This window comes from Rhamphochromis longiceps, linkage group LG17 (assembly GCF_057381845.1).
Source record: "Rhamphochromis longiceps isolate RC_006_pf linkage group LG17, R_longiceps_female_GT1.1, whole genome shotgun sequence".
NCBI lineage: Eukaryota > Metazoa > Chordata > Actinopteri > Cichliformes > Cichlidae > Rhamphochromis > Rhamphochromis longiceps.
In genome coordinates, this window is record NC_140573.1 from 40,003,132 (window position 1) to 40,019,622 (window position 16,491).

The window sequence follows — 16,491 nt, forward strand, 5'->3', positions numbered from 1 at the left end:
GAAATTCAGGGTTTTTCTCTGTCAGAATGAAAGAAAGGGCAGCTGATGTAAGACCACAGGATCCCATTTAGATAGAGGAGACATTCTATGTGACATTTAATTTAACGCTACAGGCCTTCAGAGGGGCACATTTGGCCTGGTGCAGACTAGGTATAATTTGTCACTGATTTCTCTGAAGCAGGATTGAAAAAAGTAAAGAAACATATTCCCATCATGAAGTAGGAGCGCAAAATAAACCACACGCAAGTGAAAACAAAAAGTCTTTTTTTTTTCAGCATTAGCGTAGCAAACCCAGACAATATAAAAGACGCATGTAGCTAGAAAGCGAAGTCATGTGAAAGTGCCTTAAAATCACATTCTTTTTAATGGCCAGCAGGGGGCGACTCTTGTGGCCACAAGATTTCCAGATCTATAGAATTCTGTAAAAAAATCCTCTGCTCCCTTTCTCTGTGACACGTTGCAGAGATTTGGGTTCAAACATTTCAAGTCTTAATGAAAAAGAAATAAAGTTTATAGTCATTATTAGAGTCAGAAAGGAAGAATTTCCAGGATATGCCTATTGGTTAACATGAACACCTCAGTTTCACAGTCAGATCCACACCTCTCTCAAACAATTTAGTGACAACAAAATGTGTTTCAGTGTTTCATGATAGGACTTCACTAGTGCTACAGTCACACCAGTGAAAACAGGGACTGGAGACCGCAGCACAAAGTCGTTACGACTGTGTAAAATGAACTTGCAGTCTCATTGCCTATGAAATGGTTTCTTCAAACATGGAGACCAGGTCTGCCACAACTCCCAGTCATCTTCAAAGCAATTTTGTTGCGTCACCATGGTAATGACTCTGCAATAATGTGCAATAAGAGGGAGTCAGTCTCCTATCAGTCCTATAAGTTTGTGTCAATTTGGCCATTCCTCGCAATCTGTTTGTGATTAACTGCGATCATCTGGCAAACATCGCAAAACTGTCTTCATGCGCAGCAACCAGTTAAGTCAAGTCCACTACCGCAAAGAGACTCGGTGAGATTGACTCCAATTTATTGCAATATGTTGGCAATTATCTGCAAGCTTTCATCAATCAGTCCAACTGTTCAGTTGTTTACAGATGGGTTGCCTCCCACCAGGCGACCCGTGCAATCGCCGTGTGATCAAAAGTGATCGCCGCAATTCGGCAACGAATGTAAAAATGTTCAGAGCAATCGCCAGGAAACCACCAGTGTTTCCTATTACACGGAGGTTGCCACATGGGCAGTAACAGACAATTATAAAATATTTGCAATTAAATATATGTATGTACTGAACACACGAGGATAAAAATAAAGAAAAAAGTCAAGAAAAAGCAGCTGATTTATTGGACGATTTGTCAGTTGGCTGTTTTATTTTATGAGGACTGACATGACTTGAGTTATTGAGCCTTGGAGCTGCTGGTAGACAGATTTTACTGCTGCTGGAGCGTAGCTTCATATTTAGCATTAGGACAAAGGAAGTTCAATATTTGGCACAGCCATATATACACCCAAACATTACATTTGTCAAAGTGTGACTCTAATGTTTAGCAAATCAACTGACGAGTATGATAAATGTGTAAGGAAATGTACCAGTTAGACAGTCAGTATAATTGATCACACATTGCTTCCTCTTGCTAGCTCTCTAACTTCCTCCTAGGCTTGTTTCACTTAATGATCCAGTTAATGTTTGGAAACAAGAATGATTTCTTTTAACCTCCAATAATAATGAACAAGAATGTCATTGGAAGTCAATTCGAAAAACATAATGGTAGACAGTGGTAGTACCATAATGTCACTGGAGGATAATGGACAATAATAATAATAACATGAGTAACTGTTAATCAGATGGACTGAATCTGTTTTTTAATTTAAACCAACAGACACGTGAACCCATTTTCCATCTGATAGTTCTGACAGGCGCACTGTGCACCCTAGCAGACGCCCGTATCTTCATTTTCCATACACCTGCTCACAACAGCTTTACTTGCACATCAGTGTCAGCAGCATTTCAGCTCTATCCAGCAGTCTGTGAGACGTGTGAACGCAGTGTTCGTCCCCACTCTGGGTCTGATTTTTCCCAGCCTTACATCTCAGAAGCCCTGAAATTACTGTGTATTATAATATTATATAACATCTCTAATTTACAGCAGGTACCTACCTCAGTGCAGACTTTCTCACATACTGAACAGTTATTAATGAGGCGATCAGCAATCTTTGGAACTGATAATTTGATGTTATGAAAATGCAAATTGCCCAAAGTTGCCTCTTAAAGTAAGGCTTTGATCTTGATCTAAGGCTAGACTACAATCTTGCTTTTTCTGCTGGGTCAGTATATATATATATATATATATATATATATATATATATATATATATATATATACACACACACACACATAATGCAACAGAAATCCAGGAGTGTTGAATGTATCACCAAATAGATGCATTCTTACAGATCCAGAAGGCAGGGCCAATCATTGGTGTTAATTTGAAATCATACTTCCACCACTTAATGCATGTAAATTCAATATTCTCCCTTATTTTAGCTCTGTTTTGTTCTCCACCAACCTACGACGGAATTATCTACTTTTCTTTTAGCTGTGCTCACTGGAGATTTGATTTATGGAGTGTTTGGCGCAGAAAGCAACCGCATGTTGCTATTGGAAACAATGTTGCAAACTTATGTCCAAAACAATTAGCTGAATGACACAAAAACACTAGGAGGACTTTTTGGGTGCATTGGGCTGAACTGTTGACTAACGCAGCTTTAATTAGACAGCCTCCATGTCTCATCCCACCTTGATACATGTAGGCTTTTGCCTCTGAAAAGTGTCTGCAGAACTAAAACCAACATTTTCTTCTTGCTGCCTCATTTCTCCAGCTCTCTCTCTTTCCCTGCCTCTCTGCTTCCATCTCCTCCTCTCTCCCCTCATATCTCCAGCTGTCGCCTAGTATAATGTAAATGAGCCTCTCAGCACAGAGCCTATGATGGTGTCAGCCCTCTCCTTAGTCTCTGGTCTCATTAGAAGCCTAGTGCAGCTGACATTTACCCGGCTACTGTGTTGACTAGCTCTTCATGCGGGGCACATGGGTCAAAACAATACACAAGGAAACTTTAACAATCTCAACCCCTTTGGAAAGTAAGGTTCCTGGAGCCTGTGACATAATTGAATGTTGACAAAAAGTACAAAAATGCCAATAAACAAGGCTTACCGTGGGCATCTAGATTAATGCAGATTCTGCAATGACAGCAAATATATTCAGATTTCTGTTTTATTATACTACAAATGCACAAAAAGCTGAACTTGTAAAGGTTGTTTTCTACAATGACCTCACGGTCGATCCAGTGATAAAGTCATTACGCAGTCTTAATTTTAGATTTGCTTTGATTTCAGTGAACAGCATACTTCTCCTGAGCCCTACAGTGAGGTGCAGAAACAGCTCTGTGAGGTTGAAATTAATAGGATGGCCATAGCTATTTCCTGACTCTTCATCCTCTTGGGACCCTGCAGCTCTGTTTTTCTGCGGTCTTCTCATCCTGTTTCTAATGCCTGACTCTGTGTAACCCTTATCTCCATGCTCGCTACAAGGCCTGATAGGACTCTGTGTGTAAGCAATTAAAACGGCTTATTTGCCAGATAAGTGGGGGACAGCGGTCAGATATGAAAGCCACAGGCTGCCAGTATCACGTCTTTAAGTTACAACCCCCGGGTTAAATAGCCCGAGGGCACGGAGTGAACCAAATGAGGCGTAGAGCTCTCTCTCTCTGTGTGTGTGTGTGTGTGTGTGTGTGTGTGTGTGTGTGTGTGTGTGTGTGTGTGTGTGTGTGTGTGTGTGTGTGTGTAGAGGGCATGAAATTCTGCCACAGGGAACACACAAAAAATGTGAAAATTAAAGTTTTTCAAAACTAAGTGCACCCCATAAGCCAACAGTTTGTAGAAACACCTTTAGCAACAATAACTTGAATTAATCCTTTTCTATATTCTGTATTTTGGAGAGAGATCCTACAGGTGGATGCCAGGGTGGTGTAGGCTTTGGCAGGCAGGAATGCATGAGAAGTAATGGGAAATCTTGCAGCTTAAATGGACCACCAAATTGCGAGGGTGTGTTTGGTACAGGGTGTAAGGGAAGGAAGTTGTGCTGCATGGGCAGTTGAAGTTGCTAGCCTGAACTAGCTCGCAGGCACTGCTCAATTTAAGTTTTTTTCATTTTATACTGCAAAAGAAAGAAGAATATGTTACATTTTTTCATTTGCTTAACTGTTTTGGGCCCTTGGATTTTATTTGACGAGTTCGTACATGCACGCAGTTGATAATCGTATCATTTCATGTATATTTGAGTTTGTCATTTTTTAATAGTTAACTTTGTATTTGCACCCACAAATTGTCACTTATTAAAAGTGACTCATTACATCTCTTTGTCGTAGGTCTGCATTGTAATACAATGTTCCATTGCATAATTAGCCTTACCAATACTTTTCCAGTAATGGTACACATTAGCATTTGCATATACAGATATCTGACAAACCAAATTATACTGTTATCGTTGCTCTTAACTGACTGCTTCATCAAAATCTGACAGTTAAAAACTGCTCGCAACAAGATAAATTGCGGTCTTTTACAGTATTTTTGACAGCACTTCTGGGATGTAACATGTTATCTGTCATTTAAGTTAACCTTCCAGTCTCTGAATTCTTTGTACAGATTGGCATGTCTGTTAGCAAATTGGTTATGTTTCTCTGTTGATATGTGGAGCCTTTAAACATCTTTTACAGATGGGGCTTGTGGTTTCTGAGTGCTTTCTCGTCATTGTGTGAGAATTGCTGTGTACTTTTTTTTTTTTTAATCCACAACTCGATAAAACCTAAAGATTCTCACTTTAAGGATTCAAACCTGATTTAACATTATAAAACAAAGTCTGGTCTCTGGTCGTGTTAGATGTCTTCAGCTATAAATGTCACGGATGAGCTGGCAGCTGTGAAGTTCAACCTTTCCTGTCTGTTCTATTTATTATTGTGTCTGCGTACTAAAATGTATCTATACCTTCAAAACATGACACACTGGAACACAAACTGCTGCCATCACAGTGTTGTAATGTTCATACAATGTTTTGCCATTTAACACGGTTACACTGATATCCAAAAACTTTGAAAAATAGATCAGTTGACATTTTCTTTCATTATTGTCTGGCTGCTTTATTTTTAGAAGGAATAATTATTCTTTTTTTTTTCTTTTTTTTAAACAGATATATGAAAATAATCTGCTGCTGTTGTTCAGTAGTTCTTAACAGTGTAATAACTTGTAATTGCAGAGAAAGAATAAGATGTTTTTTGTTCATGAGTGATGATCCATCTGTGAAGCCTGGACATGTTCACCGTCGACTGTAGAGTTAGCACAAAGACTGAAAAACAGATTTGTTAAAATGTGTGAAACTTCAGCTAAATCTAGTGTAGCTGCATTTTAATGTGTAATGATCAGAGATGGGCAGTAACGCGTACTTTTTTCAGGTAACGAGTAAAGTAAGGGATTACTATTGCAAAAACGGTAATGAGATTACCGTTACTTTCCCGTAGGAACGCTGCGTTACTGCGTTACTAAAACCGTGATTTTTTTGCGAGAATGTCTCATGACAGTGACGTAAGCGAGTGCGACGTTCGTGACAACAGCTGTGTGCAGATCAACAATGGATCATATATCGAGTGCGGGAGAGAGTATGAGCGTGCAGCGTTTAAAGCGTGGAAGTACTGACCTTATTTTGAGTTTGATTCCATAAAAAGTGACAAAAACATTAGTGTCCGCTGTGCGTGGGAAGAAAACTTCTTTTTACAGCGAAAAAACCCCTAAACTTCCAACAAGCACTGAGTAGCTACGACGTAATGGGAAACTCACAGAGAAACTCGCGGATTCTTCCACTGACCGCGGCACACCTGCACCAGGGTAAACCTCCGCCTACCCCACTCCTGCTTTACAGGTGAAAATAGAGCAACAGGACCGCTGAGTCTTTGACTTTATTTATTTTCTGCTGTGTTTTACTTGCATCTATTTGAAAGACTGAGTGTAAACACACAAAATATTTTATTTTATGAGCTGGAATGTGCAGAAAATAGGTTTAAATATTAAACAAATTTCTTCCAGTCAGAGAATGTTGCATATAATTAAATGTTTGCTTGATACACAAAGTTAAAAGATTAAAACTAATAAAACAAGTTTAAAAAAGAGATTTTTCCATCTGATTACATTTTGTATGATGGATTATGCAGAAAAAGTATAATTGGGCTGAGAGATCTATCGCTTTATCACCTCTTCAGGTTGTAAATCGTGTTTTTAAAAAGTAACTGAGTAATTAATTACTTTTGAAAATAAGTAATCAGTAAAGTAACAGGATTACTTTTTTGGGGAAGTAATCGGTAATTAGTTACTGATTACTTTTTTCAAGTAACTTGACCAACACTGGTAATGATAACATAGCATAACTAAAGTTAAAATCTTATTATAATACAAACATTAACAATTACGCTAAAAGCTACAGCTAAATATTTAACTAGCCTAGCTTAGCAGAGTTGTACTAACTACTATCTGTTTAGCCTTTAGCGAGGGACGTTAACTTAAGCCAAGCACTTAAATCTATTATATCTGTACATGTATTGTTTAACAATGTATTTACTAGGTGACCTTGTTGGTTTCATTTAAAAAGAAATTCAAGGGCTTGAAATCTTATATTTGGTACAGTTTGGCAAAGCCTTAAAAAGTCAAACCATTATCTAAATTAACTGGTTGTATAGATCATCAGACAATCCTCACAGACAATCACAGAGCAGCCTGCTGTTGGAACACATTCAGGTAAATATAAGAAATCAATAACTGAGGTAGACTTTAAAGACAGCAGGCTCACAGCAAACAAACTTTTTGAAGTATACCCATCACATCAGGTTTATTTAATTTTTACAATAAAGTTTCAAATCCATCTACAAGCTGTAACAAATACCAGCAGCTCAACGTTTCTCAAGCCGGCGGTCTCTTGTGGATTCCCGTATCGGCTTCAAAAACAGGCGTGAGACATAAGAACATGGATAGATTGGACAAAGAGAAAAAGCGAAAGCAGCAGATTTCACTCTGTAGACGACGCAGCAGATTGACGCAGGAGGAGAAGACTTCGACCTTGGTCTCGACCTGAACAAACTGTAATGAGTTCTGAACTTTCTGCCTCAGCTCAGTATTGTTGTGGTTTTCAGAGTGCTGAGAGCTGGCAAACAGGATATTGAGTCCCAGATGGGCTTTGGCTCACATCATGAAAGTACTGGAGGCCCACAGCTCTGCACACGCCATCAGCCATCGAAATGAAACTGAGGGAAGGGGATGAGTGGAGGAGATGTGAGAAGAAGGGCGAGGCAAGAAGTTTTTCTGCTGTCCAAAATACGAGTTGGTGTGTTTGTTTGGAGGCTTTCGGAGGCTGGAGTTATCCTGCGTGACGGGCGCGTGTTTAGAAGCCACTGGGCCACACAGAAAGCAACACTAGGACGCTGCTGAAGGGATAAAACAGCCACATGGGGGGAATCCTGGACACAGACCAGTGGATACCCGTTTCCTCAACATCTTTTTCGGTCGCTCTCACCCTTCTTGTGTCTCTCCGTCTTTTTTTCTTCCTCTGCATGAAATAGGATCACATTTAACTGGAGGACTCTTTCATATGGAGGAGGAGGAGGACAGCGTGCAACGAAGAAAACATGGCTCTTCCAGCAAAGGGACACTCAGGGATGGATTGAGAGGGAAAAAAAAATATTCAGAGCGTATAATGCAGAGGAAGTACAGGAAAAACTAAATGTCAGCAGCTGTAACAGATCTGTTACTTTCCATCATATTCCCAATTTTGGAATGTTTTTGTAGGACATTGAAAGTATTTTTGAACCCTGGACTTGTGGTTATTTTTCCTACACTTCAGGGAATTCCAGACATACCAGAGAATATCACATTTTGTAATTTATAAATCCAGGACCAACATTCAAAGTGAAAGCAGGTGGTGTATATAACCTTGCCATGCAAAGGTTGTAAAGATTGTCTTAAAAGTGTAGCTATTCTGTTTGGCTTGTCTGAAATCGACAGTAAAGTTATCAGTCAGTTAAATAATCTGTTACATGTCTTCATTTAGTGTCACCACAATCAGGTTCCTGTGCACATATCCACAGAAAAAGCATGAAAATGAATAGAATACCTTTAAGGGAATACTGGGGGAAGGACTGTGTCAGAACTACTGTGACGGCGTCAAACCAAGGAAGCAAAAAATAAAGAACTAAGATCGTTTACATGTACCCACAGCATTTATGAGCGATGAGGAAAGTAACGAATACCGGCTCAGGGAGGATGGACTGAAAATTAATGACCATTTGAGAGCTGTAAGTTCTGGAAATTTAAGGAAAATGTGGAAATTACATGATCACAAAAACATGTTCCCCTCTTTTTTTTTTCCTTTTTTTTTGTCCAAGTATCTTTGAGTGGAAGGAAATAACTGGGACTGGGATGAGGTAATCCATTACTTAGACATGATGTGGAATAGAGTTGCTGGTAGGTTTTAAATTCCTAACAAGATTAGAAAATTAAAAAAATTAAAATAGTATTTATAACATTGCTGATTCTCCTGGTCTTGATTTGCATGTTTTACCTTATTGGTAAAACTGCCAAAAATTAAAAATACCTCTGTCATTGCTGTTAAGCTTTCCATTAAACATAAAACGCATTCATTTCAATAAATATTTGTGAGGTCAAATCATAAGAAATCTATCGCTTAAATAAAAAGATTTTTTTCACAATAAAGTAATAAAAGAGGAATACAGTACTGCTTAATGGCAGAGTAAGAGGTGATAGCGTTCCCTTATATCACACAACACTTTGAAAAAGAGCACAGTGCTTTACAACTTATTAGATCACCACCCAGTGTGAGGACCTCGCCACAGCTGCCCCAAATTTACAGTATTTTTTTAACCAGGTATTGAATTACACTGATTACAGAAATGCCGATAAACATCAGTAAAAAGACGGGTGTACATGACATTCTTTTATAGTTTTGCACATCCTCACTCGGCTATTTTAAGTATAATAACTGAGTTTGCTTATTTATAACTGTAGTTATACTTTTTTGTAATGGTTCTATTTGCTTTGATCACAGTTTAATTTTTTTTTATGTAATAGGTAATTTCCAAACTATTTTTATGCATCTGTAATGGTGAATCCACCAGTATACACAAGTCTTTAATAGTTGTGATATTTTTAATTGTAAATATATCATTATTATTATTTTTATCCATGAAATTTTACATTTACCATTAACATTGAAGTCCAGTTCACCAGCTCCAATGAGTATAAAACATGAAATGAGTTTGCTATTTAAATAAATAACATTATCTATTTTAGTTTTAAACATGTTTTTGACAGATTTCTAAAATATTTGTGTTTTCTTGCTTTTATGACAGGTGGTCGAATAAGGAATCTATTTATCACTGACCTTCAAGTCACCATTTATGACCTCCAGTTGTATATTTATATGTGCCTCTGTGATTTTAATTGTAAGAAAGTCTCCTATCATAAATTTTATCCATCTTTTCTTACAACTTTCCATAGTTTTTAACAGAAATTGCTCCACTGGTGTGTAGTTTCCCCACTGCTTATCACTACATTGTAATGCTTTGCAGTGAATCACATACCAGACCCAAAATCATTTTTTATGTTCCTGTAATGGTTGTAATGTTTACAGCTGCAGAAGCCTTTAGGCGGATACTTGAAGCCCAGATGGGGAAAACAGCCCAGTTGGCAGCAGGTTAATGTTATTACATGAAAAAGAAAAAAATGATTCATTCCAGTAGGACATTTCAAAATATATGACATAGATATAGGAAACAATACAGGTGTGATGAACACAAATAGAGCCATTTTTAAAATGCATAGTAATTAATAAGCTCATTCAGTTAATATGCTCACAGCAGTAGAGTAAGGATGGACAACACTGTAATAAATAAAATAACAAAAGAGGAAAATGTGACAGTACATTGCCCGTTGTTGTTACAGAAGAGTATAGGCGTTTCTTTAAATGGTTAAATTCAGTCACTGCCTTCATTACAATAAATGTTGTCAATTTATCATTTTCTACTTTATGCTTTCCCACAAGAAGCTGAACTTTTTTGCCTTATTTTCACTGTAAAACATGGCAGCACGAGAGTGAGGTTTTAAACAGTTTAAACCAGTTGTGGCAATTTTTTTTGGAGTGCACATGTGTGGATTTTCCTCTTACAGTCAGGCATCCGGGTTAGGCTGCCTGTCAATCAGCCCCGTGATTGACAGGCAGCCTGTTCAGGGTGGATTTCAGCTGGGATCGGCTCCTGGTAATGAATCACTTTTCTTATACGCTACTACCTGATCAAGATGGATCTTCGTCACCATACACTGGGCCAGCTTGCTACTCTATAACACAGTGAACATCCAATGAATGCTTGTTGTTCAGAAACACAAAGGAAAAAAAAAAAAAAAACACTGACAAATCTGTGTAATTAACATTTACGCTGAAGGCTTTGAACCAGCACTGAATCTTCAAACTTGTGAAAGGAAATGTGGGAAATAAAGGCATGTGGAAGAAGCAAAGTGAGAAAAGAATCTAATCAGAAGGAGAAGACCGAGGTCAGAGCAGGAAATATATCGGAACCTTTAGCTGCTTTCATATCATTTCTGCAGAGCTCCTGTTTATTCAGCGGCTGGTGAATTTGTTTTAGTTCAGATGAAACAGAGAGAGAGGAGAGAGAGCTGCACATCAAATAGAATGAGAAAGGGAGTGAGGAGGGGGGAGAGAAAAAGCCTCTCGCTTCCTACTTACATCAAACAACCGCACAGCGGGTGCCAATCAGCTGCCGATATTTTACACAAATTCCAATCATTTCTGTTGAGGAGAGCGCAAAGTCGCGTATCAAGGAGCCGCAGCAGAGCACCTGACCTCCTCTGAGGTCTTTCATTTGAGAGATGAGGTGGATTTAAAAAAAATAAATCCCAGAGCAGTTTGCATACAGGTGTCATCCAAGACATTCAAAAGAGTCTCTGTACAAGAGAAAGTCTTTATTTTATAGAACTAGTCATTGGAAAGAGTCTAACAGGGTGGTCAATAGCGTGCCTCGCAGGCATGGGGTCAAAAAAATGATTTTAATGAATGAATCAGGAGCACATCACTCTGAAAGAGGCCCGAGGGATCTTGTGCTGCTTGGATTTTATTACTTTGGTATGACTTCAAATCAGGACATCTTCCATCATGGTGCACTTGATTTGTGCAGTTCCTGTTTACTCTCTAACTAAAACCCCCAAAGAAAAAGAAGTTTCCAGGCTAATTCAGAGACAGCCCCCACCTCCCGCTGATGCTTGTGTGTTGCCCGTCACAGCTGTTCGGCGGCAGTGCTGGGTCGGCCTGGTTGGCGAGGAGCAGCGGACCATGAAGCCTCAGTGTCACTGCTTCGGATCAATGGCCAGGCAGAGCCAGGACGAGGTTGTGTGACCTGCCCCTAAAAGGTGACATTGGCCGATCCGCCGGTGCTGGCCAGGCATCCGGCACCAGTTCGCCCAGCTGGACCGAGGGAGGGGGCCCGGTTTGACCTGAGCCAGGCGAGCTCAGAGCCATTAAAGCTCATCGTTCACGCCGGAGGAGCTGCTGCTAATGCTTCCAGCTAATTGCGGACTGCTGGGGCTGCCAGTTCTTTTTCTGAGGGGAAGAAGAGTTTGGCTGCTAAAAAAAAAAAAAAAGAAGTCGCTATTAGTTGCCAGATGATGTCATAGTGTGGTTTGCTCCAGCCCTGTGCTGAGACACAGCAGTGGTGGAAGAGGGAGTCTGACCCTTTATTCAGTACACTCACATAAAAATATTCCAAGCAAATGCTCCGAGTGGAAGGAAACGAGACAGAAGATTTATTCTACGTGTTCCACTTAGACTGAACTACTTCATACACTGTGTGTTTGCTCAGATCAGTGGTTCCCAACTTAGGTGCAGCGCTCCTCCAGATAGGGAGGGAAAAGTCTCTCTTCACGTGGAAAACAAACAGTTTTTCTCCAAGAGGCCACATCAGAAAGAAAAGATCTCAAAAGGTCATCGTGTTTATGTTAAACTGGAATATGAAAAGTAGCCGCAGCTATATTTGAAAACATAGTTTCATGCGTTTGAGCATGTAGTTACTTAGATTTGTGTACTTTTATGTGGATCTGTAGCTTATTTATCCAGCAGGGATTGTGAAGAGTGGCTGGTATTAGATATGGAAACATGAAGCTGCTGACAGTAACTGGAGCTTTAGCATTGTTTCATGTAGCGTTTTTAAAGCTAAACGTTGTAATTGGATAAAGGTCGAGAGAGAGGTGGAGTGGCAAGTTACCCGGACACGTGATGTCGAAATAAAGGTCGAGGGGATGGGGAGGGTAAGACGAGGAAGACAGCAACTGAAAGAGGGCTCCACACTAATTTAAAGGTAGCTTGGATCATCATGAGGAGTTATTTAACCTTTAGAAGCATTTTAAAACCATTTCAATAAAAAAAAAAGTGAGTTGGATTGTGGCACATGATTTTGGAAATACAGTTACAAAAACAGGTGAAATTCTGCTGTTTAAGGAAGCTGTCTGATAATTATTTTTTAAAAACGTGCTCCTAAAAGTTGTTTTTACATCAGGCCAGTGTGTGCTTAGACTCCATCTCATCAGGTTTTATTCCTCTAGCTGCTTCCTGTTTCACTTTGGAAATGAAAACCTCACGTCTAGTGGCAGCAGCAGACGGGGAGCCCATGTGAACCTCCAGCCACTGTGTCACACCATTTCATCATCACAGGGTTTATTTGCTTCTGGTGAAACCACGTTAGCCTCAGAACAGGAGGTCAAGCTGATAAAATGAGTCCACTCACATCTGTAGTCTTATATACATACGAAGTTTCTTACTTGCACTAAAATCAGAGCACACAAGCATGACCCCAGGTCCAGGATCCTCTGCTCCAGACTCCAGTGCAGACTACCGTTTATTGACTGAGTGAAGCTAGACTGTCACCTCTGCCTGCTCTACACTGCTGTATATCCAGGACTCCCAGTGAGGCGGCATCGATTTGAGGTAGTGAAATTAACTGAATTGATTGTCAGTCACTGCCGCTAAACTCGCAATGAGAAAACTGCACCTCCTAAAGCCCGACTCTTCTACTTTCTTTTTCAGGAGTTACTGCAATTAGAGCAAAAAATAGATCCAAATGTATTTTCTGGTTATTAGGGGGGTAATGCAAATATGACTATTTTTAATGGGGAGAGGCTCGATTGGACAAATGCGACACTTGAGTGGTTTTTACGCGCTGATCGGCGAGTCTTCCCGCCACCCACCCAGGGCCGTGAATGACGGCTTGCATGGCTCTTACCTGTAGTTGTCCCACTCCCTTCCCGCACTTTAACGCCCTATTAAACCATCGGCGAGGCTGCTGGTGTTACAATCCAGTGACGTCCCTGTGCTCTGGAGACATTTGCGTCCTGGGGGAAAAAAACAAACCAAAAAAAAAAAAAAAAAAAAGACGGGAGTGGTGGCTTGTCTTGCCCCTCCGGATGAACTCGAACAGGCTTATTGCTTTCGATTATTCGTCTTTTTAAAAGAGCGGTGATGGCACCTCATCCACCACAGAGGTGAGTCTCCTGAATCCAAACCCTTTGTTTTAATCCCGATAGTCCACAAACCCGACGAAAGCCTGCACAGCTGTCTTATTAGGTTCAAATGGGTCCTGTTGTGCGCATTAGACGGGTGATAATCACCCGTGATATCAGCTCGCACTCTTCAGATGGAGTGAGGTGGATCCCATTAGTCACGTCAGCCCACAGTCTTTGCTCAGCCGCGTCTCCTCGCAGTCTGACAGCTCCGCTCCGTGCGCACTAACTTTTATGGAGACTCCAGAGCGCACGGCGCGCATCCGCTACCTCTGCTGGTAGCGTTACAGTAATCGGATTACCGCTATTGACGTAAACGTCACAAAGAATGGGTGATCATTTAAAATGGTATTTTTAAAGCTGAAAACAATAACACAAATGTGGGGAACCCACAACACGCGTGTTTCATAATTCATAAAGGCGAGGCTCAAAGCTGCTGCAATTATATGTTAGGAGACAGAAAGCGAGAAGAATGTGAGAGTGTGATCCAAAAGTAGTTCAAGGAGTGAAGCAGAAACTATAAATGATGACTAATCAGGGATTGGTTGCTTTCGTTACTACACACCCGGGCCAGGTCATCAATAACGCCAATGAAAAGCTAGAGATTCTCAGGCACGTGCCACCTGTCCGTCCCCTATTTAACCTTGTGCACTTAAAAACACAGAAAACAGCCTTCGGGCGTCTGTTCCACTCACTGAAGTGTTGATCTGCTGCAGACATCCATCCACATGCCGAGGCTTCCGCCAGCAAAAGTTGTCCACTACTGGCATCATGTGGATATGTGATGCACTCCACTTACAAACACACCCCGAGAGAAATCACATAGAGCACATCTCTGATCAAAAAGTTGTTTATTCCATGGTGAAAACATTCCGGTCACACACACACACACACACACACACACTCACAAATTTCTTTCTTTCATTCTTTTTTTTCTTTTTGTTTTTTAGAAACAGCAAAATTCCTTTGTATAATGCATGTGAGGAGACAAAAACGATCAAACAGTGACATAAGCACAAAGTGATTGGCTTTTGCAGCTCGGAAAGAGAAGGAAACACTTAAAAGAGAGACCTTTCAGTTCAGTCCGTCCGAAAGATCCGAAAACACCCGATGCTGTTTTTTTTTTTTTTTCTTTTTTTCCCCAGGTTAATATCATCCTAAGGCCATGTCAGGAAAGACTGCATTTCATGCCTCTCCCTGTAGGAATGACACCACTGAACACCTGTGCACGCTTTAATTTCAATGTTGATTTTTCGAGCTGCTTCTGAAAGGCATCAGCGGCTGTAGTAGTAGTAATAGTAGAAGTAGTAGTAGTAGTAAGCAGTTTATGGACTCGCTTTCCCAGAGTTCCTCAGCATTCCTCCTTGATGTAGATTTGTTCGTCTGTGTCGGACTCCAGGTGCTCCAGCCTGTCCGTCTGTCCGTTCATTATCTCGTCAGGGGTTTTCATGAATCTGTGGCACAGACGAGGCAAGTTCAGCAAATTATTCAAAATCCTGTTTTCTTTTGTTTTATTGATGACTCAAAAAGTAAATAACGGTTTGGAGCAGCGAGACAAGTTTGAAAAGAAGATGATGTACCTGAACAGAAGCCTTTGGCCAGGCTCTTTCCTGATAATGTTCAGTTTGTAGTAGTGTCTCAGTGCTCGCGACATCTTCTCGTACGTCATATTGGTCCTGTTCTGTAAGAGTTAAAACAGCAGGAGCGTCATGAGCAACGCTGTCAGTGTGACAGTGAGGGGACCTGACCTTAATTTAAGAGCAACATTTATTTTGGCCACTTGGTGTCAGTAAAAGTCCACAAAAGCTGAAAAGACCTATACAGCAAGATCCTGTTTGCTGTATAGCGTGCTTAATGTTTCAGCAAATAATTATTAATTTACACAACCAGCAGGCAGGAGGAGGTAGGAGATACACAACCAAACAAGAGGCCAAACAAACAACATACACCTGAGGGGCACTGGAATCCCCATCATCCAGAAAATCAAGCCATCAAAAGGTCTTTTTTGTATGCACAAAACCTTTGACGCTTCACGTAGTTGTGGTTTCAGTGTCAGAGCTCAAAATGTTTTTGGAACATTTTCAGTCACCATGTTTGTCTTTGTGCGACGGCACCTGCTCTTTGGAGCTAACATTTAGACACGTGTTGCTAACCGGTCTTCCATTAGCTAAAAGCTTGTCCTGCACTGCAGAGCTGGGGCGCTCTACAGCAGGATCACATCTGCTAAAGCACAAATTCATCTTAATTGTTGGCCAAAATTAACAAAACTAAAGTAGTGTTTTATCACAAATATTGGTGTTATTCTTCTAATGTTGTGTTTTCACTCAGCACATAAAAGCACAAGCTGCACGACTCTAGCGCTGCGTCTGCATCACTTACTGTGGTGAAGAGACAGTTGAGCGTGAAAGGGAAGTTGTTGAGTTACAGGTTGAGCTACATTCCTGCCACTCTGACTGGAAGAAGATCACAGAGGAAATGATCTTTCTCGGACTAGTTCCTCTACTCCTCCCCTTCGAAGGGAGCCAGCTGAGGTGGTTCCTGAACACTTCCAGGTGGGGTGTTTAAGACATGTCCTACTAGGAGGACACCATAGATGAGATCCAGGACACCGTGGAGAGATTGGCTCTCTCGGCATAACTCGACCGAATCACTGACATCACCGATTTAATTCATCACAAAGCCTGGCTAACACACAGGTAGTGTCCTTACAGCTAAGACAGATGAAACACTAAATCCATCAGTGTGTCTGTGTTTACACTGAGCTGCTGTATTTCACTCAACTTTACATCCTATCAGCATTTCTACCA

General features: G+C 40.5%; 2 protein-coding genes across 3 annotated transcripts in view; both read right to left on the reverse strand.

The window, feature by feature from the left end:
• The window catches only part of LOC146650203 (chemokine-like protein TAFA-2), a 93,286-nt gene extending 79,345 nt beyond the window's left edge, over positions 1-13,941 (reverse strand). The window contains exon 1 of the mRNA XM_085386490.1: positions 13,408-13,941. The gene's annotated coding sequence lies outside the window, so the exon portion shown is untranslated. The remainder of the gene's footprint in view (positions 1-13,407) is intronic.
• Positions 13,942-14,518: 577 nt separating this feature from the next.
• The window catches only part of etv6 (ETS variant transcription factor 6), a 29,142-nt gene continuing 27,169 nt past the window's right edge, over positions 14,519-16,491 (reverse strand). For both annotated transcript variants that reach the window (XM_085387491.1, XM_085387490.1), the window contains exons 7-8: positions 15,265-15,365; positions 14,519-15,138 (exon numbers count right to left, since the gene is read on the reverse strand). In XM_085387491.1, coding sequence (XP_085243617.1) covers positions 15,036-15,138; positions 15,265-15,365 — 204 coding nt within the window. In that variant the 3' untranslated portion in view covers positions 14,519-15,035. The remainder of the gene's footprint in view (positions 15,139-15,264; positions 15,366-16,491) is intronic.